Source organism: Carlito syrichta, unplaced genomic scaffold, assembly GCF_000164805.1.
Source record: "Carlito syrichta isolate Samal-C Ts95f unplaced genomic scaffold, Tarsius_syrichta-2.0.1 Scaffold160329, whole genome shotgun sequence".
Lineage (NCBI taxonomy): Eukaryota > Metazoa > Chordata > Mammalia > Primates > Tarsiidae > Carlito > Carlito syrichta.
The window spans coordinates 54,495-78,204 of NW_007104425.1; the positions used below are offsets into that span (position 1 = coordinate 54,495).

General features: G+C 40.3%; 1 protein-coding gene across 5 annotated transcripts in view; it reads left to right on the forward strand.

Moving 5' to 3' along the window:
* CLCN3 (chloride voltage-gated channel 3) overlaps positions 1–23,710 on the forward strand; it is an 84,872-nt gene that overhangs the window by 33,026 nt on the left and 28,136 nt on the right. For all 5 annotated transcript variants that reach the window (XM_008051084.2, XM_008051082.2, XM_021709118.1 and 2 more), the window contains exons 2-6: positions 13,283–13,440; positions 16,702–16,801; positions 18,950–19,137; positions 20,784–20,906; positions 22,607–22,813. In XM_008051084.2, the coding sequence (XP_008049275.1) occupies positions 13,283–13,440; positions 16,702–16,801; positions 18,950–19,137; positions 20,784–20,906; positions 22,607–22,813 (776 nt within the window). The remainder of the gene's footprint in view (positions 1–13,282; positions 13,441–16,701; positions 16,802–18,949; positions 19,138–20,783; positions 20,907–22,606; positions 22,814–23,710) is intronic.

The following is a 23,710-nucleotide window of genomic DNA, read 5'->3' on the forward strand; positions in this document are numbered from 1 at the left end:
GGTAGAGATTTCTTTAAACTAGAAGTAAGATGAGTGAATAGTGACTGTTCAGTTGTTACATTATTTGCTAATTAGCAATTGTACTGTAGAAGAAGACAGACTGTGTTTTCCCTGAGCTTTGATGACAGACCTGGGCTTGAGAAATTTAAATTCCAGAACCTGCTTATACACCATCTCTGTATAGAATATACAAATAATAAGAAATAAGCCAAAACGTATGTGGGAATAGGAACGGTTCCTGAAATTATCAAATATATATACTCTTTTAATTTGTATTCCATTTTCATAAATAACCTGCAAGAATCTTCCTTTGGGTCTAAATTAGTGCCCCTCTTGGCAGCCCAAATAGGTTCCTTATCCCTTGATGAAACTTACTCTATAAGCCAATGTTGTTTGGAAGTAGTGCTGTGTCTTTGCGGTACCAATCAGTCAGTTGTTAGGCTTGCTTAGCTGCTGTATCACCTTAAACATGCTGTAGTGTCCTGACGTCTGTTGGTAAGAGGTCGTTTGCTTTCCATAATTTATGACCCATTGTAGTCATGGGTCAACACAAAGGAACTGGTGCAAACGAGGGCTAAAATAAATTTGAAAATCAGCTCCCCTGTGAGGAAGGACAAAACAACAATGATTAAAATGATAGAGAGAGCCGGGCTCTGGGGCTCAGCCTGTCATCCCGCGCCTTTGGGAGGCTGAGGTGAGTGGATCGCCTGAGCCCGCGGGTTCGAGACCCGCCTGGGCAGCGAGACCTCATCTCTACAATAAATCAAAAAATCAGCCGGGTGTGGTGGCACATGCCTGTAATTCCAGCTACTCGGAAGGCTGAGGCGGAAAGATCGCTGGGGCCCAGCAGGCCGAGGCTGCGGTGGCTGGGAGCGGCCACTGCACTCCAGTCTGGGCGACGGAGTGAGACTCCAACTCAAAAAAAAAAAAAATTGATAGAGAGTGAAGAAATAGATGAAGTATAAAACTGAAGGATAGCACTAAGGTAAACACGAATCTGTTGACTACACCCCCAAGTACTGCAGGGATTACCTTTGCTGGGTCAATTAAACATAATACTACTTTTCAAGGTGAAAAAGTAAGGAATGAAGCTTCCTGCCGAAGTGAGTCAGAGAGAGGCTGGAAGTATAAGTAGATCCAAAGTACAGTTAGTTCATATATCATTGATAAATTAGCAATTAAGATGGTATTTTTAAAATAGCCATCTTGGGGGTTACATTTCTTGTGGAGAAACAATCAGGCTCTCTCATAAAATTTCCTTTGTTAGCAGGAAAGAAAATAATTGGTTTATTTGAACTGCTAGTTCTACCCTTTGACTGTCTTAATTTGTTGATGAAGTTTAAATAGTTTTGGGGTTGAATTTTTTTCTTCTGCCAAGCCATTATGATGGATTGGATCTTTTGGGTCACAAGGAGCCTTTAAAAATTATTTGAATAATAATAGTTTCATTCAAACTGAGCTTTTTGTGTATATATAAAGCACTGCTAGGTGCTGCGGAGAATTATGGTGATCAAATAGTAATGTTAATAATTGCTGATACTAATTAGAATTTAATGTTTGCCAGACACTGTTCTAAATGATTGTTTTAATCTTTAAAGACAGAATCTCATTGTCTCTCCCAGGCTGGAGTGCAATGGCACAGTCATAGCTTTACTGCAGCCTTGACCTCTTGGGCTCAAGTGATCCTTCCACCTCAGCCTCTCAAATTGCTGGCTTGTTCTAAGTGCTGTATGTGTGTCAAATCATTTTAATCCTCATCACGAACTTATGAAGTAGCTACTGCAATAATCCCCAGTTTCCAGTTGACAAAATTGGTAGAGAAATGTTAAGGAAAAGTTGGAATTTGATCCTGGTCTTTGGCTTATACTCTAATCACGAGGCGTTACTGCCTCTCACTCTGTATATCTCTGTAGTAACTTGTGTTTTGAGTCTGGTCAGGGCATAAGAAGGCTTCCCACGTTTAAAAAAAAAAAAAGAAACATGACCCTGAGGAAGCTGATAAGGTTCCAGTGAATGTTATAGGTTGTATGTTCCATGGGCCTTTGGCAGCAAAAGAGAGCAGTCTCCTTTTGACAGGGTTTATCAAAGCAAGCTATCTTCAGGCCACCAGGGAGTGTGGCTGGGCATCCCTGTAAAGATGCCAGAATAGGAAGTGCTGTGTTGCTGGGAAGGGCCTCGTGTTGTTCCCTGGTTGGTTCAAGATGCAACAAAGCTCAGTCAAGGTGCTGGTCGAGGAAGTGGGAGGTAGAGGGCCTCCTGGAGGGCCGGTGCTGAGCTTTCCCACAGACGATGTGGCCTTGGTTTGGGGTCTTGTTTTTCAAGTTTCAACCTGAAGTCATTTCTTGACATTCATCAGCTCAGCGATGTATTTAAATAGAGCTGTTTTGGTTCCTTTAAGGTAGAGAAATTTGCTTATTTTTCTCCCCTCCTAAAAGTATCCGTAGTTAGCAATTTCTGCACATTGTTTGGAAATCTAGGTGCTATATGATATTCTTATTGCCAGAAGGACATTCTGTAGGTTCTTTGTAAAATGATTTTAGGATTTAGATCTTTATTATAATTTATCACTCCTAATGTTTTATCTAACTAGAAAATTAAACCTCTTCTTAGAAATTGTCTTTAAATTATAGGGCAACTGAATATTCTTTATTTGGTGCCAGAAAAGCTTTGTATTCTAAAACAATGGTATAAAACAGAGCGTGTTTTTTCATTCATTTTGCCCACAGTATTTGAATTTCAAATCTTCAATAAAACTTGGTTCATATTACTGCCTCTAGCTCCATTTTCTAAAAATAACTGACACTTTACTAGGTTAATTTTATGCCGTTGCACAGATTGTCAGAAGTGTTTTGCGTGTCAGGGCTTCAAGGCGTGGACTGCCTTCCCTGCTGAGGAGCCTGGGATGTTTAGGGCTCTGCCGATGCCTGCATGGAGATCTCTGCTCTGGGCCTCCACCTAGGACTGCAGCTTTAGTTGCACTTTAAGCCTGTGGTTCTTGTTTTTTAACTAGTGTGTGTCTAATTTGTAGTTTTTCTGTATTTCTCTGCAACTTTAATTAGGTCATAAAATAGATTTACTATAGTTTCCTTCATAATTTTTTTAAGCTTATGAAATTTAGCAAATGTTATAAATCTTTGTATATTCACATAATATATAGACCATTTTATATGCAGAGATAATATATGCATACGAGCTTGTTTCAGTTAACAGGGTTGCCTTGATGTCCACTTTATTATCTCCACCTAAGAACGTGACTTTTTTTTTTAGCTGGAGTCTCACTTTGTCACCCAGGCTGAAGTGCAGTGGCACGCTCCTGGCCACCGCAGCCTCGACCTGCTGAGCTCCGGCGATCTTTCTGCCTCAGCCTTCCAAGTAGCTGGAACTACAGGCATGCACCCTAATTTTTTGATTTGCTGTAGAGATGAGGTCTTGCCAAGTTGCCCAGGCTGGTCTGGAACTCCTAGCCTCAGGTAGTCCTCTTGCCTCCACCTTCCAGATTGCTGGGATTACAGGCGTGAGCTGCTGCTCTCAGCTAGGATGTGGCTTTTTATTTTGAGGCAGCAACAGAGCCTAGAAGAACACAGAGATGACTAGTGTCACTGCCACTGACTGGTTGTGTATCTTTGGTTAGCTTCTTTGGGACTTGGTATTAACTTCCATGTCTTTGCAATTTAGATAGTTAAATATGACTGAAGGACTCAACAAATTTTAAGAGCATATGCTTCTTTTATACTGCTCATTTATTCAGTAGACTTTGTGGTTTTTTTTTAAAGAGACAAGGTCTTCCTTTGTCACCCAAGCTGGAATGCAGTGGCGTGGTCACAGCTCACCTCAACCTCGAACTCCTGGGCTCAAGTGATCCTGCTGCCTCGGCCTCCTGAGTACCTGCTAAGTGCGAGGCAGTGTGCTTGCCGTGACCTTTTAAGTTGGGGTCTGCCAACATTCTAGAACTTCCACTCTCAGTTTACATTTCCTTTCCTTTCCCTTACCAGGATAAGCATTTCTTACCAGTATGACCACAGAGGAGTGGAAAAAAAGACGTTCTGGCAGACTTCTTGCACCTGATATACGAGAGCAGCTGGGTTATCAGGGAATACTTAGAAATCTGGATTTCTGCCTTCCCTTTCTTCTTTGAAAGAGGGTTTCTGTGTGTCTTCTGCAGCAGACTGCATTGGGAGCTTATGTGAAAAGGGTCACTACTCTCACTTCTTTATAGGTTGACTCCATGGGAAGTAAGTGGCAATCGTATCAAATAATGTTATGCCTCCTTTTGGATGTAACACTATTGTTGGGATGTTCCCCTTTGAGAAGAGCTTTAGGCTGCTTCTAATGTGACTGTGAAATGTACTAATAAGCTCAGCTTTAAGGTGCAGCAGTTAAGTTTTTGTTGTTTTCATTGTTTATCAACTCAGCAGATATATGTGGAAGGTTACTGGGAGGGATTATATTTTTATTTCTAGGAAAACACGTTCATTAATGTCTGTATTTCTCTAGTTCAAAGTTTGTTAGACTGCAGATTTTAACATGTTGATCATGAAATCAGTTAGGTTGTGACTGAAATTGTAAAATAGAAAGGAAAAATAGGAAGTAAGGTATCAGACTGGATGTGGTGGCTCACACCTGTAATCCCAGCACCTTGGGAGGCCAAGGTGGAAGGATTGCTTGAGGCTGGGAAGTCGAGACCAGCCTGGGCAACAGCACAGCCTCATTTCTGCAAAAAATAAAAAAACTAGCTGGGTGTGGTTACACATGCCTGTGGTCCCTGCTACTTGGGATCTTGAAGTGGAAGGAGTGCCTGAGCCCAGGAGATCGAGGCTGCTGTGAGCTGTGATCAGGCCACTGCACTACAGCCTGGACAACAGAGTGAGACCCTGACTCAAAAATAAATAAATAGATATGTATCTCAGTATATATCAAGTAGTAAGAGTAAGTATTATTTATTCAGCTTTGCTTTACTAAGACACACATCTATACACTATGTCAGTGGGAAATGTTTTTTGTGGTGGGCCACAGTAAAAAAAAAAAAAATTGAAAACCAGTTTCTCATTGTATTCCTGGTGAGTGTGAGCTCCACTTAGGTGAAGGTAGGCTTCCTGTGCAGGAGGTGGTGTGAACAGCCTGAGGTGAGAACAGCCCTGAGTTCTCATCCTGGACCTCTGCTGAAGTGTGGGGTGCAAGTCCTGGGAACAAAGCCCGCATGTTGTAGTGTCACGTGGGAACAGGTGGGCTGGGCCCAAAGACAAAGAGGGAGGGCCATGTACAGGGTGGACCTCCTTCTGAGCTCTGATATTTATAGAGATTAATAATACTTGTTTTGGCTGGGCGTAGTGGCCAAGGTGAAAGGATTGCTTGTGCCCAGGCGTTCAAGACCAGCCTGGGCAACATAACAAGGCCTTGCCTCTAAAATAATAATAGTAACAACAACAATAATAATACCTGTCTCATAAGGTTGTTGTGAGGATTAAATGAAAATAATATAATTATTTTGCAAGCCAGTTTTAGTTCATTGATTGGATAATTTTTCCTGCTTACTGGAGTATTTCAGTTGGTGAAATGTTTGGTGGAGTATTTCACTTAAATGTAAAGTGCTAAAAACAATGTCTGGCATACAAAAAGTACTCAATAAGTGTTAGTTCTTATTGTTATTATTAGACATGAGCTAGATAACAGTGTCTGGCCTCTGTATGGGAAACATTATTTTAATTCTGATGTACTCTAGTTTATCCATTTTTTCTTTTGTCTCTGGTGCTTTGGTGTCTAATCTTTTTTTCTTTTGATTTGGAGTCTCACTTTGTCACCCAGACTGGAGTGCAGTGGCCACTCCCGGCCACCGCAGCCTTGACTTGCTGGGCTCCGGCAATCCTTCCGCCTCAGCCTTCCGAGTAGCTGGAATTATAGGCGCGCGCTACCATGCCCGGCTAATTTTTTTTTATTTATTGTAGAGATGAGGCCTCACCAAGTTACCCAGGCGGGTCTCGAACCACAGGCTCAGGCAATCCACTCACCTCGGCCTCCCAAGGTGCAGGATTGCAGGCTGAGCCCCCGAGCCGGCTCTGGTGTCTGGAGCGTTGAAGAAAACCGGGCCTTTTGCCTTGTCAGACCCTGATGCGGCCATGCGCTCTTTGAGCTCCGGCTGTCGGCATGCTTCCTGGCTTTGGCCTGCTCCCCCGCCTTGGAGAGGCGAATCTTCTCTCCCCCTTCTGTATCTCTCTAATTTACTTTTAAGTAAACTATATTTTTTATCTAAAAAAATCAGTCAGTAAAATAAATCATTGGCTAACCCAAGGTCACAAAGATTTCCCTGTATTTTTTTAAAAGGTTTTATGGTTTTAGCTCTTATGTTTAGATCTAAGCTCTATTTTGAGTTAATTTTCAATTATGATGTGGGATAAGGGTTCAACTTCATTCTTTTCCGTGGAATAGCCAGTTGTCCCAACATCATTTGATGAAAAGACAATTCTTTCCTTATTGGAAAAATATTCTTTAAAGAATAATGAATAATTTAAAACTTAATTTTCTACAGATAATTTTAAAAAGTCTTTTTGTTTAGATTACAGTTATTAGTCAGTAATGGATTTATATTTCTATAGGTATGCTTGAATTGTGTAAAGTTCTGTGTCTGTGGAACAAAAATAAACAAGACAAAAAGTCATAGTAAAATTATGTTTATAAGCCAGTTTTAGTTCATTGATTGGATAATTTTTCCTGCTTACTGTAGTATTTCAGTGATCTTAGAACTGTGAAATGTTCATTATGGAAAGCTTAGGAATTTATTTCTGTGTCCATACCAGTCATAATTAGTTATCTGTCGAAATATGCAGGCTTTTTGCTCAATATGTAGTTGTAGAATAACTCATTGTACATGCTTTTTTCTTTCTTTCTTTGTCATATTGTTATCTTTTTTTTTTTTTCCCCTTTTTTTGTCTTTTGAGTTGGAGTCTCACTCTTGTCGCCCAGGCTGAAGTGCAGTGGCACGCTCATGGCCACCATAGCCTTTACCTACTGGGCTCATGCGATCCTTCTGCCTCAGCCTTCCAAGTAGCTGGAACTACAGACACACACCACCATGCCTGGCTAGTTTTTGTAATTTATTGTAGAGACTAGGTTTCACCAAGTTGCCCAGACTGGTCTTGAACCGCCAGGCTCAGGCAGTCTTCTCACCTCAGCCTCCCAAAATGCTGGGATTACAGGCTGATCCACCGCACCCAACCTGTTATCTTTTATTTAAGAATAATACTATATGAGCAATGTAATGCAGCCTTTTGAAGAATTTTTCTTTTCTTTTCTTTTTTTTTAATGGTGATAGGGTCTTATTGCCCAGGCTGGGCTCAAGTGATCCTCACACTTCAGCCTTCCAAGTAGCTGGGAACTATAGGTATATACCACTGCACCTGGCTTTCCTGATAATGTTTTAAATACCAAAATATTTGAACAGAAATAATAGCTTGTGTTTACTGATTTCCTGTTATTTGTCAAATACAGTATTAAACGTTTTCCATTATTTATCTCCAGTCCACTCACCATGCTGTAGAAATGGGTGACAAAACCAAGGCAGGTCCAGGAGCTGAGGAAGTAACTTGTGCTGGATCACAGGGCTCATGGGAGACAGGGCTGGAATTTGCCTCCAGCTCTTTCTGACCTCAGAGTGCATTGAAGTCGTGGAATTTCTCTGCTAGGTCGCCCTGAAGGAAGAGTGATCTCTGTTCCAGTCCTTTTTGTGACTATTTTTCAGCCAGGAGGTAGTGGAATGGCAGTCACTGGCATCTGGCAGTCAACCCTCCGAAAGAGTTATTTTTTCTTGCCCTAAATTTGGGAACTACTAACTTTCAGATCATACTTTTTTATCCAAAATCTGGGGACTTCAGAGACTATCCTGTATCCTTCTGAAATTTCGGTTACAATTAATTGACTCTGATGATCACTGTACTCTAGATTGATATTTCTAGGAGCTGGAGTTTGATCGGTCTAACTTGGATCATGGGCCTTTCTTAGTGGGGAAGGGGTACCTTGACTGATACCTTCACCAAGACTGCATGCAGTGAGGGATAGAAATTTCTTTAAAATAATTGTGTTCCATTACACAAAAGAGGGGGAAAGAGAAACCAGGTGGACAAAACCAGCAAGGGCCTATTATATAAATAGTAACCCTGATGGGAGGATAATTAACAGACAGTATGGATATTATCTTAAGATTCGAGATTTACCTGGTTATTAATATTGAATATCTGGGAGTGGCGTTCAGGGAAAAATTAAGAACAAGAAAAGATTTAACATTTTAAAAATTAATTGGAAAAGAGCATGGCTAAGTAGATGGACATATTTCAGGTACTGTGTGTAATGACAAACCAACTTAAAGGTTTGTTTAAATTGTAGTATGTCAGGGCAAATATAGCAATCTGAAGTCATTAAAAATTATATGTGTGTGCATTTCATGACATGTGAAATGGTTTTTAGAAACTATGAATAAAAATACTTATTTTTATTATTTATTTTAATTTTGTTTTTTGTAGAGACAAGGTCTTGCTGTGTTGCCCAGGCTGGTCTTGAACTTCTAGCCTCAAGTATCTTCCCACTTTAACCTCCCAACATGCTGGGATTACAGGTGTGTGCTACTGCACCTGTCCAAAAAGTAAAAATTTATAGATAAGTGTGACCTGTAATCGATCTATACTTCACTTACAGAAAATTTGAAAGACTGAAGCCAGTTGCCAGGTGTTATAACTCTTGTTGACTCAGTTCCCTTCTCCTTCCCTTGCAGATTTCATATGGTGGGTAAAGTAGGTTCTTCATCTGGCTTATTGCAGAAATTCTCAACCCTTTGCTTAAAGCCTTTTGAAACCCAGAGACCCATCTCTTGCAACTCAGAAGTATGGGATTTTCACATTTTGTCTTTTCTGTGGGTTTCAGAAGCTTACCTGAAACTCGGAAGTCGTATGGACTCCTGTTCCCTGTGTTCTGCTGAGTATTTCTTTCTGGGGTGATGGAGGTCTCTGACTGCTCTTATGGGGATAGTGTCGTATGGACAAGCATGTGGTTGGGTCCACACAGCTCCACGCTGCCTGTGTCTTGAGAAGCGGGAAGCTGGTAGGGGAAGCCCGTCCACTTAAGTGAATACATCTGACTATGAGCGGAGTGTTCACTAGGAGAAAGAAGGTGCCATCAAGGAGGAACTGTCTGGCCACCCGTGCTGAATCCTGAAGACCTCCTTGTCTTCTAGAGCTCACTTCGGATCTCAGTTTCAGAAAAACCATAGTGTCATTTCCTAATTAACCAGCTCTTGAAATACAATTTTAAGAAAACAGTAGAGACGTACTCCGTAGAAGAGAGCGTCAGGTGTTGGGAGGTCAAACTGGGTGATTTTTGTTTCATGCTACTGCTTAATCAGACTTCTGACAAAGCACTGAAATCAATGTATAACTCTCCTTTTAGTTTTACACCTTTCCAAGGCAAACATTCAAGTATATTGAATAGTGTTCTCCCTGGTAAAAGCAGTTTGTTAGTACAATATTCACTATTACATTGCTTAAAATATTGACCCTTTCTCTTTTTTGTCTTATTCCTACTGCCTTTTTAAATGATCAAGAAACAGAGCTTACAGCCTACAGTATGGTTTACTTGGCTTATATCTTCAAACCAAATGAGTTCTTGGTATTGGCATGGTGGCTTTCTGTGTATTTCTCCCTCTCTTCCCTCTGGTTGATTTCAGGGATCTCTTGCTCTTAGAGTCTACAAATATGTGAAGTGACTAGGTAAAGTTCAGGTCTATGTTTGCCACGTGATAGCTTCATTAAGTGACTTAACGTTTATCATTGTTTCTTTATCTGTAAATGAAAGGGAACGAGTCCATTTAAGCCAGAAAGACTGCAGAAAAACTGCAAGAGTAGTCTAGGAATTCTGTTCTTTTCCTTAAAAGTCATAGAATAAAATAAGCAAATCTCATGTATTTTATTTTTACAGTGTTCATTTAAACATTAGTGTAGTGCCACTTCTTTCATTCTGTGTCAAATAGTTACATTTTCTTTAAAATGGCATACATATAAGTAGTCTCTAGATTATTTTTTTGCATAAAATCTATATTACTGCTACATAATTTGAGGATATAATCATTTTTCCTAAAATTACCTATCTGAAATTATGTATGAAGTTTTCAAAGTTTTCAGTGTCTTGGCAACATTGCAGATACTTCTTTGTTTACATATCTTTGTTATAAACTGTAGCATATGTCATATAATTGTCAAGGTTGCCGATACTTAATATTTAAAAATGACTTGTCCGAAGTTACTCAGCTATCTAGGACTAGAATCTAGGCCTTTTGGTAACAATTCCTCTCTCTTTTCACTTCTATGATGTTGGATCCATTTCACTTTTGTGATGATTGTATCTGTTAGAATTTTTTTTTTTTTCATAGCCCTATCCATACATCTATAAGTGTAAAGTAGCAAATAAAAGCTCATTCTCTGCTTCTAATAATTATCCTCCTCAGAGGTAACCCTTACTATGGATTGTCTCATATCTGGTCGCACTGTTTTTGCTATATTTGTAAGCATATGTGTGAAGCATAATTTTTAAACCAAAATAAAATTTGCAAAATAATTTGTATATTAAAAATGCTGATCTACACCTGCCATTTTAAAAACTGTGACATATTGTAGCCAGCTTTCTACGCCAGTGTATAATAATCTGCCTCATTCTTTTTAACTGCTGCATATGTTCCATTGCATAAATATACACAATTTAATTCATTGCCAATGAATGAGCATTTTCATTGTTTGAATTTTTCAGTATTACCTGTAGTGTTTCCATGAAATGTTTTAAGTCTTTATGCACTTGTGATTAGTTCCTAGAAGTGGAAACCTTACATTTTGTTAAATATTTGCCCTCAAAATAATTGTATCAACTTTTACTTCTACTGTCAAGTCCAGTAATTTTTATTCTTAGATTATCTTTTTTTTTTTTTTGAGTTGGTTCAGAGTCTCCTAGGCTGCAGTGCAGTGGCATGATCACAACTCAACACAACCTCGACCTGCTTGGTTCAAGCGATCCTTCCACCTCAGCCTCCAATAGCTGGGACTACAGGTGCATGCCACCACTCCTGGCTAATTTTTTTATTTATTGTAGAGTGGAGGTCTCACCGTGTTGCCTAGACTGATCTTGAACCCCTGGTCTCAGGCAGTCCTCTCACTTAGGCCTCTCATATTTTTTACCCAACCTGTTTTCTTCCCTCCAAATTTTTTTTCTAATGGTAATATAAGTTACTTTTTAAAAACATGTCCACGCCATGTTTCTTCTTGTCAGAAGTAGGTGTATGTGTGTCTGGCATGGGGTTTGTAGCTGTTATTCCCATTGTGTGATCATAGACTAATTATCTCAAATTACAACTTTAAATTCATAGTTTTTAGGAATTTCTCTTAGATCAACCCTGTCTAGTTCTAGGTACTGTATCACAAGATTTCTGTAGCAAATTAAATATGGGTAACACGACTAGTTCTAGGTACTGCATCACAAGATTTCTGTAGCAAATTAAATATAGGTAACATGACTAAAGTGTGTTTTATAGTGCTTCAACATTAGAATTTTTTGTAAAATACGGTTTGGATTCTGAACCCACAACTTGCACCTTGAAGTCAGGGACAGTTTTTAAAAGATTATCCTTATGTCTGCTGCACTGTATAGAAAAGTGCTACTTATATTTTAAAATAATAAATGTCTTAGTTGAATTTGACTTGTACTGTACAGACTTTTAATCAGGGATTGACAAACAATGGCCCATGTGCCAAATCGTGTCCTTCACCTGTTATGTAAATAAAGTTTTATTGAAACATGTTCATACCCATTCATTTATAAATTGTCTATGATTTTTGTGCTGCTGTGGCAGAATTGAGTAGTGGCATCTGTGAGGCCTCTAAGGCCCACATATTTACTATCTGGCTCTTTGCTGACTTGTTTTAGATTATAGTCATTTTGGCATGAATATGTTTTTATTTTCTTTCTATAGCACATAAGATGTTCTACCCATCCTTTACATAATTTGTGGATTCGTTCAAGGATTTATGCAAGTGTAACTGCAGAAAAAATCCCTAGAAGTGAACTTGCTGTGTGGGGAGGAGCATCTCTGTGTATTAAATTTTGGCAGCTTTTGTCATCCCAAAGGTGTTATTCCAGTTTATACTGAATCTACTGATTTTGTGAGGGTCCTCTTTCTCTATAGCTTTGCCAACCGAGTGCATTCACTTAACTTTTTTTTGTCTTTACTAATGTGATAGAGGAACATAATATTGTGCGTTTGATTCTTTTATATGTTCAGTTGAACTTCTTTTCTTTTCTTCTTTTTTTTTTTTTTTTCGAGTTGGAGTCTCACTCTGTCGCCCAGACTGAAGTGCAGTGGCCGCTCCCGGCCACCGCAGCCTCGACCTGCTGGGCTCCAGTGATCCTTCTGCCTCAGCCTTCCGAGTAGCTGGAACTACAGGCGCGCACTACCACGCCCAGCTAATTTTTATTTATTTTATTTTTTTATTGTAGAGATGAGGTCTCGCCAAGTTGCCCAGGCGGGTCTCGAACCCGCGGGCTCAGGCAATCCACTCACCTCAGCCTCCCAAAGCGCAGGATTACAGGCTGAGCCACTGAGCCCGGCTCTTCTTTTCATATTTAAAAGCCACATGTAGCTCTTGTTCTTTAATTATTTTTTAATGTCCTTTCTAGCACCTTCCTTAAGTCTGTCATACTCCTTTAAGATATATAATGAGCCCATGTCAAAGATTTGCTTAACTCTAATGCGGGAACCAGCATGATGACAGGGCTAATTCAAAGGAGGATGTGTGAGACTGAAATGTATGTAGGCAGTGAAAGAAAGCAGTTTTTTCCAGGGCAAAACAAAGAGACAGATAAAACCACGAGTCTCAAGGGGTATTGTTTTCTCCTGGAGAGAATTCATTTACATTTTGCCAGATGAAAATCACCATTTTCAAATGATCAGTCTTCTGTGAGTCATTTTCTTACCTTGCAGAGTCTATTCCCTAGTCAGTCATCAATAGCAAGTCACACGGAACTCTTTTCTTTAGCACCGGACGACTGACTACCAGCCCAGCATATCATTGATACTCTAGTATGACTTCAGGACACACTGACATCTTCTTGCTTTATTTCCAAGTTTTGGATAATTTTTCTTAACATTTTCCCGTTGGATTGAAATTATTTTGAATGGTGTTATTTCTGTGTCTTACTAATGACCCTTCCTAGGGTCCCGCAGTTCACTGTGGTTTCTTCGCTCTTTTTTGCTCTGCAGGAACTCACTACACAATGACAAATGGAGGCAGCATTAACAGCTCCACACACCTGCTGGACCTTCTGGATGAACCGATCCCAGGTGTGGGCACATACGATGATTTCCATACTATCGACTGGGTGCGAGAGAAATGTAAGGACAGAGAAAGGCATAGACGGGTAAGTGCATTTTTTAAAATACAGTGCATGTTTAGATCACATAATGTGTTTCTGCCAGTGATCTCAGGCTGCCAAATACATATTAAAATAAATGTAAGTAACGTTCTACATTTCATATGTAATGAATTTTTTTTTAACTTGGAGTCTCACTCACAAGTTGGAGTGCAGTGGCATGCTCATGGCCACCCCAGCGTTGACCTACTGGGCTCTGGTGATCCTACTGCCTCAGCCTTCCAAGTAGCCAGAACTATAGGCTACCATATCCAGCTACCATATCCGGGTAATTTTTTATTTATTGTAGAAATGAGGTCGCACCAGGTGCCCAGGCTAGTCTCGAACCCATGGGCTCAGGCAGTCCACTCACCTTGGCCTCCCAAAGTGCTGGGATTACAGGCCGAGCCACCGAGCCTGGCCTTATATATCATTATTATTTAGTTTATTTATACCCCATGTCTTCCCAGAAAGGGTTTGAGGGTAGCTTAAAAACAAAGAAACACAATAAGAAGACAAAATAGGAAGAAAAGCCCAGCAGTAGAAGAGAGCACGCCAAGGTCAGCAGCTGAGGCAAGAGAAGAACCTTGTTGATGATTCTTATTATTAAAGAAGAAGTAGCCGGATGGTGGTTCATGCCTATAATCCCTGCACTTTGGGAGGCCGAGGTGGAAGGATCACTTGAGCCCAGGAGTTCGAGAACAGCCTGGGCAATGTAGTGAGACCTCGTCTCTACAAAAGGTGAAAAAATGACCCGACCATGCTGGCACATGCCTGTAGTCCCAGCTACTCAGAACGTTGAGGGAGAAGAATCTATGATTTATATGATTTTGTGATGTGAATGATAATTTAGAAAATATCAATTTATTTATGCATATCTTTCACGTTGACACTTTTCATTATATAATATTTTTTAAAAATCTCATTTGTTAATTTTACCACTGATCCTGTCAGAAAAGTTTTTAAGTATTGGGAACCTATTATCCTCACAGTGATGAATCCAAGTTTTCCAAATTTTTAATTTTTTCCTTAAAAACTCAAATTCATGTTTATTTTACTTGAAATGACAGGGTCACTTGGTTCATTATTGAGAAATACCTATCAAGTTTCTAGTTCTGGAATTATAGTCTGGTGTCATTCTTTCTTTCACCTGTGTTGTGTGTAAGCTGGTGTTCCGTATATATGTCTAGCTTACATTCATTACTATAGAGCTTACCCTCTAGTTCTTAAGCCTATATCCGTTTTAAGCCATGCCAGAATCCCAGCACCACAAGCATAGCAGTTTAATTAACTCCACAGCACACACACAACAAAGTCAGAATAACAGACTAACACCATTGGTAGACACTTACAGCCATCTTACTTTCTTTCCTGTATAACACTGTGCCTATCTCATTCTTTCTTAATTGCTGTAGATTTTTTCATGACATTTTTACTTAAACCAATGCTGTATTGATGAACACTTAAGTGATCTTCAGGTTTTTTTAGGACCAGTGATGAGTGAGCACTCTTGCTCATAGTCTCTCTTTGTGCTTGGCCTGCTGCATCAAGCAGGTGCTTCTTAGGTGACTGTGGTGCTTTTCCAGCAGTTGTCTACAGAGAACAGCAGTGACTCAGACTGAAGATGACTTGACATTGCATCATTTATCAAACATTTTAGTTATTTTTATTGAGTTAAAGCAATATGGAGTTTCGTGATTATTTTTGAAAGAAATACCTGCCTCTATTTCTGAAGAATAATTAATATCTGTGTTTGGTTGCTAATAGTATAAAGGAGTAAAATCGCCTCATTCAACTTAGAACTTACTGTGTCTTTTAAAAGGGCCTGTGGCAGCCGGGCTCGGTGGCTCAGCCTGTAATCCTGTGCCTTGGGAGGCTGAGGTGAGTGGATTGCCTGAGCCCATGGGTTCAAGACCCGCCTGGGCAACTTGGTGAGACCTCATCTCTACAATAAATCAAAAATTAGCCGGGCGTGGTACTGCGCGCCTGTAGTTCCAGCTACTCGGAAGGCTGAGGCGGAAGGATCGCCGGAGCCCAGCAGGTCGAGGCTGTGGGGGCTGGGAGCGGCCACTGCACTCCAGTCTGGGCAACAGAGTGAGACTCCAACTCAAAAATAAATAAAAAATAAAAATAAATAAAAGGGCCCATGGCTTCAAATAGACCAGATGCTTGAAATAGACCAGGTCATTGAATTCCAGCTGTGGTCCTCCTAGGGAATAGTTGAGCACTGAAGTTCTAGACTGAGAATATGGCTTTTTAAAGCAAAAATCCTAGTAGGACAGAAGAGGTTTGGCCTAGCTAGCGACAGATTTGTAAAGAGAAGTGAGACTTTTCTTTTGTCTTAGCAGAATGAGATCTGAATCAAATCTCCTACCTTCTTGTTGAACTCCTAACTGCCTACACAATATTTGGTAGAGGACACACTAGTGAAGGAGCCCTACCAGTGAGATTGAAGCGCCCCACACCTGCATGTCCATGGCCTATAAGTTGTTGGGCGTCCCTCGGTCCACATGACCATTCTATATTATATTTGTGACCATGGTGCTACTCTCCTCAGATGCTACCCCTTTATTTTATTTTATTATTTATTTATTTATTGAGTTGGAGTCTCACTCCGTAGCCCAGACTGGAGTGCAGCGGCATACTCAACGGCCAACCCCAGCGTCGACCTGCTGGGCTCTGGTGATCCTTCCACCTCAAGCTTCCAAGTAGCCAGAACTACATGTGCGTGCTACCATGCCCAGCTAATTTTTTGATTTATTGTAGAGATGAGGTCTTGTCAAGTTGCCCAGGCTGGTCTTGAACCTGTGGACTCAGGCAATCCACTCGCCTTGGCCTCCCAAAGTGCTGGGATTACCGGCTGAGCCACCAAACCTGGCCAGATCCTACCTTTCATAGAATATAATCCACATAACCACTAGGGCCAGGTAATGACAGGCATTTCAAACCTTGTTGTCTTACCTCCATTAATATAAAAGATAGTGTGTGTACCAGTTGAAGTTTGGACTTGTTTCATTTTAAGTCTGCAAAGTCAGACTTTATGTGGTTTGTGGCATTCAAATCTCAAGGATCTTATGAAAAATGCAGATCCCTGGATAAACTCATGTCATCTGGTGTCCAGATACAACTGTCTAACATAGTGATTTTGCCCCAAACTCATCTTTCTGTTATTTACTTCAGAAAGTATGGTAACTGAGAGAAATTGCTATGTTGTAGAATTGTGGCCTATTTATAGTGTGAAAAATGAAGCGTAAACATTTCTAATTTCAGATCAACAGCAAAAAGAAAGAGTCAGCATGGGAAATGGCAAAAAGCTTGTATGATGCGTGGTCAGGTTGGCTAGTTGTAACGCTAACAGGGCTGGCATCAGGTAAGGAACATTTATTTTTATTTTTATTGAGTTGTGGGGTATAAGTGAGGATTTGCTACATAAGTTAAGTTGCATGCAGGTGAAGTCTGGGCTTCCAACTGGCCCTTTCTCTCCCCACAGTGGACCAGGTACGCAGTTGTGTTGTCACATGCCTCCTCCCTCCTCCCTCCCCACCAGTGTCCAGTGCCTGCCGACACCACGCTATGCTCGTGTGACCAGTGATCAGGGTCTGTTTATGAGTGAGAACATGCGGTATTCAGTTCTTTGTTTCTGTGATAGTTCAGTTAACATGATGGTCTCTGGCTGCCCCATGTTGCTGTGAAGGCCATAATTTTATTCTTCTTTATGGCTGCGTAGTATTCCGTCATGTGTATGTACCACATTTTCTTTATCCAGTCCACTTTCAGTGGGCATCTGGGTTGGTTCCATGTTTTTGGTACTATAAATAGTGCTGCAATGAACATGCATGCAGATGTCTTTTTGGTAGAGATTTCTGTTCCTCTGGGTATATTTCCAGAAGTGGGATTGCTGGATCATACAGTTAGCTCAGTTTTCAGTTCTTTGAGAAAAATGCCACGCTGCTTTTTATGAAAGTTGAACTAACTTACATTCCCACCAGTAGTTTAGAAGCATTTCCTTTTCTCAGCAGCCGTGCCAGCACCTGTTGTTTTTTGACTTTCTAATGATAGCCATCTGTGCCGGTGTTAGGCAGTATCTCATTATAGTTCTGATTTGCGTTTCTTTGATGACTAGTGAGGTGAACATTTTTTGTGTGTGTTGGTTACATGGATGTCTTCCTTTGACGAGGGACATGAAGTGTCCATGTCCCTTGCCTACTTTTTAATGGAATTGTTCGTTTCTTTCCTTTCAGTTCATTTGAGTTCCTTATAGATCCTGGACGCTAGGTGTTTGTTGGATGCATAGTTTGCAAATGCTTTTCCCATCCCGAGGGTTGTCTCTTTACTCTCTTGATGGTTTCTTTAGGTAAGGAACGTTTTCGAAGCAATCCTGGAAGTAGTTCTCCCCTCCTTCTCTTGACTTTCTTTTTCAGGCACTGCTGGCATTTAAGAGGCATTTGTTTCTGTCCTTCAGGGAGGCAGGAGACTCCCAGGTCTGTTCTTGGTTCTATCCAGCTTTATCTTTTTGGGCTCAGTTTCCATAACTGTAAAATAAATGGTCAGTACAGTATCTTTTGATGTTAGCATCATAATTAACAGTGAATACTTACCGAGTACTTCCCACGTGCCATGCACTGTTATGAAAACTTACATGTATTTAGACTTCATGGCCATTCTGTGGTGTACATGCTGTCATTTTCGCCATTTTACAGGTGAGGGAACTGAAATCAAGTGACCTGACTGAGGTTGTAGAGCTGGTGAGTGGCCAAGCCAGGACTTTTCAACTCAGGCGCCAGTCAAGAACTTGGTCACCAAACTGTGCAGTGTAGCCACAAAGGCCAGTGTGTGAGATGCGAGGAACTAGCAGTTGAGGATCTGAAAACTAGTGTGAAGGACTGCTTTAATCATTTTCAGCTTCTGTTGTGGAAGATGATGTCCAGGCTAACATGAGAAGTTAACGTTTTTGCAAAGGATAGAGGAAAGTGCTGATGACTCAAACTGGCATGCGCAGGAATGGTGTGGCCTCTGTGTACCCGAGCCGTCGATCTCATTACATGATCAGAAGGACCCGATTTGACCATAAGTCCGTGTGTTTTTTGTATTCTGTCAGTAAACATATTTGGCAATATATGTGGTTTTCCACCACTTAAAGAAATGCTACAAATCTGAATGCTATAAGCTTCACTAATTATTTTTCATGGAAATTAAATTTTAATGAGACCAGCATCATTTTTAAGTCTGTTAATTAAGATTTGGATCGAAGATATGATTTGAGAATCATAGTTAATTTGAATGATGTGAATGGTTTAAACTCCAAACAAAAAATAGCAATTTTTATTTTAAAGGACAGTTATTTACAGTTTTAAAAAGTAATCTAAACTTACTTGTAACTAAAATTTGAGCATCTTAAGTTCGCATAAATGACCCTTCGTGGGTCCCCTGCTTTTCACTAACTTTTTAACTAGATGGTTTTAGATTCCTTAAAACGGACTTTTTTTTTTTAACCGTCTCCAATATGTTTTTGTTCCAGGGGCATTGGCAGGATTAATCGACATTGCTGCGGATTGGATGACTGACCTAAAGGAGGGCATTTGCCTCAGTGCACTGTGGTACAACCATGAACAGTGTTGTTGGGGGTCTAATGAGACGACCTTTGAAGAGAGGGACAAGTGTCCACAGTGGAAGACATGGGCAGAGTTAATCATAGGTCAAGCAGAGGTCTGTCTTGCTTTTGCCTTGAGATGAATTAGTAATTGATGCAGTGAAATGTTTCCAATTCATTTAATTATGGAATTAGCCACATTAGATGATTCATCCAAACTAATGGGAAAAAAATGTAATAGAATAGAGTGAAAAATATGAGAATACATTGCATCAAGAAAGAGGCACAGTATTATTTCAAGATGCTTTTATATTTGTTAACTACATAGTCACATGCAAGTCCACTGGATTATGGCACTAGTAATATTTATTTTGAATTGTAGTTAAAAAAAAAAAAAAAGAAGCCAGGCTCGGTGGCTCAGCCTGTAATCCTGCGCCTTTGGGAGGCTGAGGTGAGTGGATTACCTGAGCCCGCGAGTTCGAGACCCGCCTGGGCAGTGAGACCTCATCTCTACAATAAATCAAAAAATCAGCCGGGCATGGTAGCGCATGCCTGTAATTCCGACTACTCGGAAGGCTGAGGCGGAAGGATCGCCGGAGCCCAGCGGGTCGAGGCTGCGGTGACTGGGAGCGGCCACTGCACTCCAGTCTGGGTGACAGAGTGAGACTCCAACTCAAAAAAAAAAAAAAAACAAAAACAAAAAAAAGAAGTAGTTATTCCAATAGGATCTGTATAAAATTAATATGAAGTCAAGTTATTAAAATTGTTTAATATATATCACTAAGAATGAGAAGTATGAATTATCAAATAATTTAGTAGAATACGCCTTCTCAGTGGAGATACCTTGAAGAACTTCAGAGAGTTTTCTTTGTGGTATTACAGTATTTAAATGATTATTTTACTACCCTAGTGTTCTGCAAAGAACATTCTAGAACTTAGAATGTTATATGTATATTTTTTACATGACCACATGGATATATTTTTTAGAATCTTGTTATAGCTGAACTTTAGAGCTGAAAAGTATTTATTTGCTGGTTCAAATAGGTGGTTTCTCACCTGACTTAGTTGAGCAGAATTGAGCTTAATTTAATGATCCTCTGGAAAATTATAGCAAAATGAAATGTGAGTACTGATGCAGTTGTTTCTATCAACTGTTTCCAAGAAGTGTTTGTAGTCACTTTTTGGAGTGGTTAAAATATAGCTGATGTGTCTTGTTAAGGAGACTTTAGGGATCAGAAAAAAGACAGAAAAAAGATAAAGTGTAAGTAAGATGCCCTGGTACATAGAATTAGTTTTTGGATTCTACTTTAATATCTTGTTTATGGCTAAGCTTGGTGGCTCAGTCTGTAATCCCAGCACTTTGGGAGACTGAGGTGAGTGGATTGCCTGAGCCCACAGGTTTGAGCCCCACCTGGGCAACTTGGCGAGACCTCATCTCTACAATAAATCAAAAAAATTAGCTGGGGGTGGTTGTGCGTGCCTGTAGTTCCAGCTACTTTGAAGACTGAGGCGGAAGGGTCGCTGGAGCCTAGCAGGTCGAGGCTGCGGTGGCCGGGAGCGGCCACTGCACTCCAATCTGGGGGACAGAGTGAGACTCCAACTCAAAAAAAAAAAAAAGTCTTGTTTATGTAAAGCTTTTATTGTCATAGAAATAAACCAGGAGAGTTTTACACATTTTACCCAAGCTTCCGATGTGGCACGCACACTTGCATTAGAGGTGCAGTGTAAACTAAATTCATACTCTTGAACTTTTGTTTTTTAGGGTCCTGGTTCTTACATCATGAACTACATTATGTATATCTTCTGGGCCTTGAGTTTTGCCTTTCTTGCAGTTTCCCTGGTGAAGGTATTTGCTCCGTATGCCTGTGGCTCTGGAATCCCAGAGGTAAGTCATCTAATATCTAAATTATATAGTCACTGTTCTAATATTTACCATTTTGCCCTTGGAGGGGGGAAGCGGGTGTTTTGGAAAAGTTGTTTGTTTGTAATATGAAAGGGAAAATGTAAAAAGTATAAGCTGCTAATCATTTGGTCATTTACTGTGGAGGCTGATTTTTTAATCTTCAACATCAGTTTCGCATGTGACCAAGCACATTTTTGGAACACCAAGAACCTGGAACAGATATCCTGTAGCCTAAAGTTCTTTGATGGATTAGTTGGTATTTTGTTGTCGTGACCTTGATTTTAATACTTTCATTTTCTTTTTATAACTATATTTTGATTAGATATTAATGATTCTGGAATCTGGCCATTTTATGCTTTGAGGAAGCATTTGATCACAGTGGGTCAATAGTATAAACTTTTGGGTTTTATTTTTCATCAACAGTAAATAAGGGTGAATTAGTTATACTTAGGATTGGTGGGACTTGAAGTCGATGTGAACTGACTTCTTTCATTCTTTTATTTCTGTACTTAAGTAAGTTGCCAGCTTTTTCCTAGTGCCTTTCTTTTTAAAACTAAATTGTAGTGGTCTTTAAAGCAGCATTAAGACTATCTTTGGACTGGACATGGTGGCTCACACCTGTATTCCCGGTACTTTGAGAGGCCGAGATGGGAGGATCACTAGAGCCTAGGAGTTCAAGACCAACCTGGACAACAGCCTGTAGTCCCAGCAACTTGGGAGGCTGAGGTTGGAGGCTCAACTCAGGAGGTTGAGGCTCTGGTAAGCTATGGTTGTGGCACTGCACTTCAGCCTGGGCAACAGAGTGCGATCCTGACTCGAGGGAAAGAAAGGACTATTTTCAAGTAAAAAAGCTATCCTGTATGTATGTGGTAGTTGCCATCCATCCTTCTCGATGTATGGAAAAATATTCCCTATAATTACAGTACCCAGAGAAGGCATAATATCCTTTATTTCTGACACAGTGTCCAAAATGTATATAAACATATCATGCTTATTTTTACAGCTGAAATCATTCAGATTTGCCTTTTTCTTGGTTATGTAATTTTAATCCTTATAATTAAGATCAGTATTCATTTTAACATGGCCTGATATTTTAATTTCATTCATGAGATAGGGTTACTTTCTGTTCTTGCTTGGATAGAGAATTAGAATATGATATAGATTTACCATATATAACGTTGTAGATTATTCTAGCATGATGAAGTTTATATATAACAAAATAAATCTTAAATTGTGGCCGGGCGTGGTGTCTTATTCCTGTAATCCCAGTACTTTGAGAGGACAAGGCAGGAGGATTGCTTGAGCCCAGGAGTTCGAGACCAGCCTGGGCAATATAGCAAGACTTCATCTCTACAAAAAAAATTTTAAATATTAGCCAGGCGTGGGTGTCGCATGCCTGTAGTCCCAGCTACTCAGAAGGCTGAAGTGGAAGGATCGCCTGAGCCCAGGAGGTCAAGGCTGTGATGAGCTCTGATTGTGCCACTGCACTCCAGTCTGGGTGACAGAGTGAGACCCTCAGCTGAAAACAGTAAAAATAACAAGCAAAAAAAAATTTCAATGTTCCATAGTTTGCTAAAACGTACAAGATAGTTTTTTTGAGTAAACCAAAGAGAATAACTTAATTTCATTAAATTCTCATGTTTCTTATTGGAAATTAAGCTGCCTTAATCTTTCCTTTGTAGATTAAAACTATTCTGAGTGGATTCATCATCAGAGGATACTTGGGAAAATGGACTTTAATGATTAAAACTATCACGTTAGTCCTGGCTGTAGCATCAGGCTTGAGTTTAGGAAAAGAAGGTCCCCTGGTGCATGTTGCCTGCTGCTGTGGAAATATCTTTTCCTACCTCTTTCCGAAGTATAGCACAAATGAAGCAAAGAAAAGGGAGGTAAGTGTCTTTCGTAATTTGACAGAAAAATGTGTTTTATGTAGATAATTTGTCAGTGAAGAACTTCTTCATGTAAAGATCCTTTTTTACTTTTTTATCTAAATTCTATATTCAGATGAAAAACTTAATTTGAGACTAGCTTGTGCTTCTCCTCCCTTTTCTGAACCGTCTCTGACATCTTCTGGAATCCATCCCCATGGCTGCTCGGTTATTCCTGTGTTTTAGAGGCATTTTAGCAACTAACTCGTGTTCATTTCACAAAGACCTTCCCTTGGATTTCACTTTGCCTCACATCTTGCTTCTTAAGTGTTCTTAAGTCATGACACCTTTTACTCTTCTTTCTTCTCATTCATGCATCTCCAGGTCTGAGAAATCCTAATAGCTGTGTTATCCTCCTGGGGCAGTGTCTGGTGCAGTGGACGTGGTGTGTGATATACACAAAGTTTCCAGCACCATGGGGACGTTCTGAGGGCCTTTAGGACCTCCCAAAGTTTAAACCAGAAATTCACATTAAACCAGGTGTGATGGCTCACATCTGTGATCCCAGCACTTTGAGAGGCCAAAGGGAGAGGATGGCTTGAGCCCAGGGGTTTGAGACCAGACTGAGCAGCATAGCAAGATCCTATCTTTACAAAAGACTTTTTGAAAATCAGCTGGGCATGGTGGTGCATGACTATAGTCCCAGCTACAAGGGAGTCTGAGGCCGAAGAATCTCTTCGGCCCAGGAATCTGACGCTACTGTGAGCTGCTATCACCCCTCTGCACTCCAGTCTGGACAACAGAGCGAGATCCTGACCTCATCTCTACAATAAATCAAAAAATCAGCCAGGCGTGGTAGCGCATGCCTGTAATTCCGGCTACTTGGAAGGCTGAGGCGGAAGGATCGCCGGAGCCCAA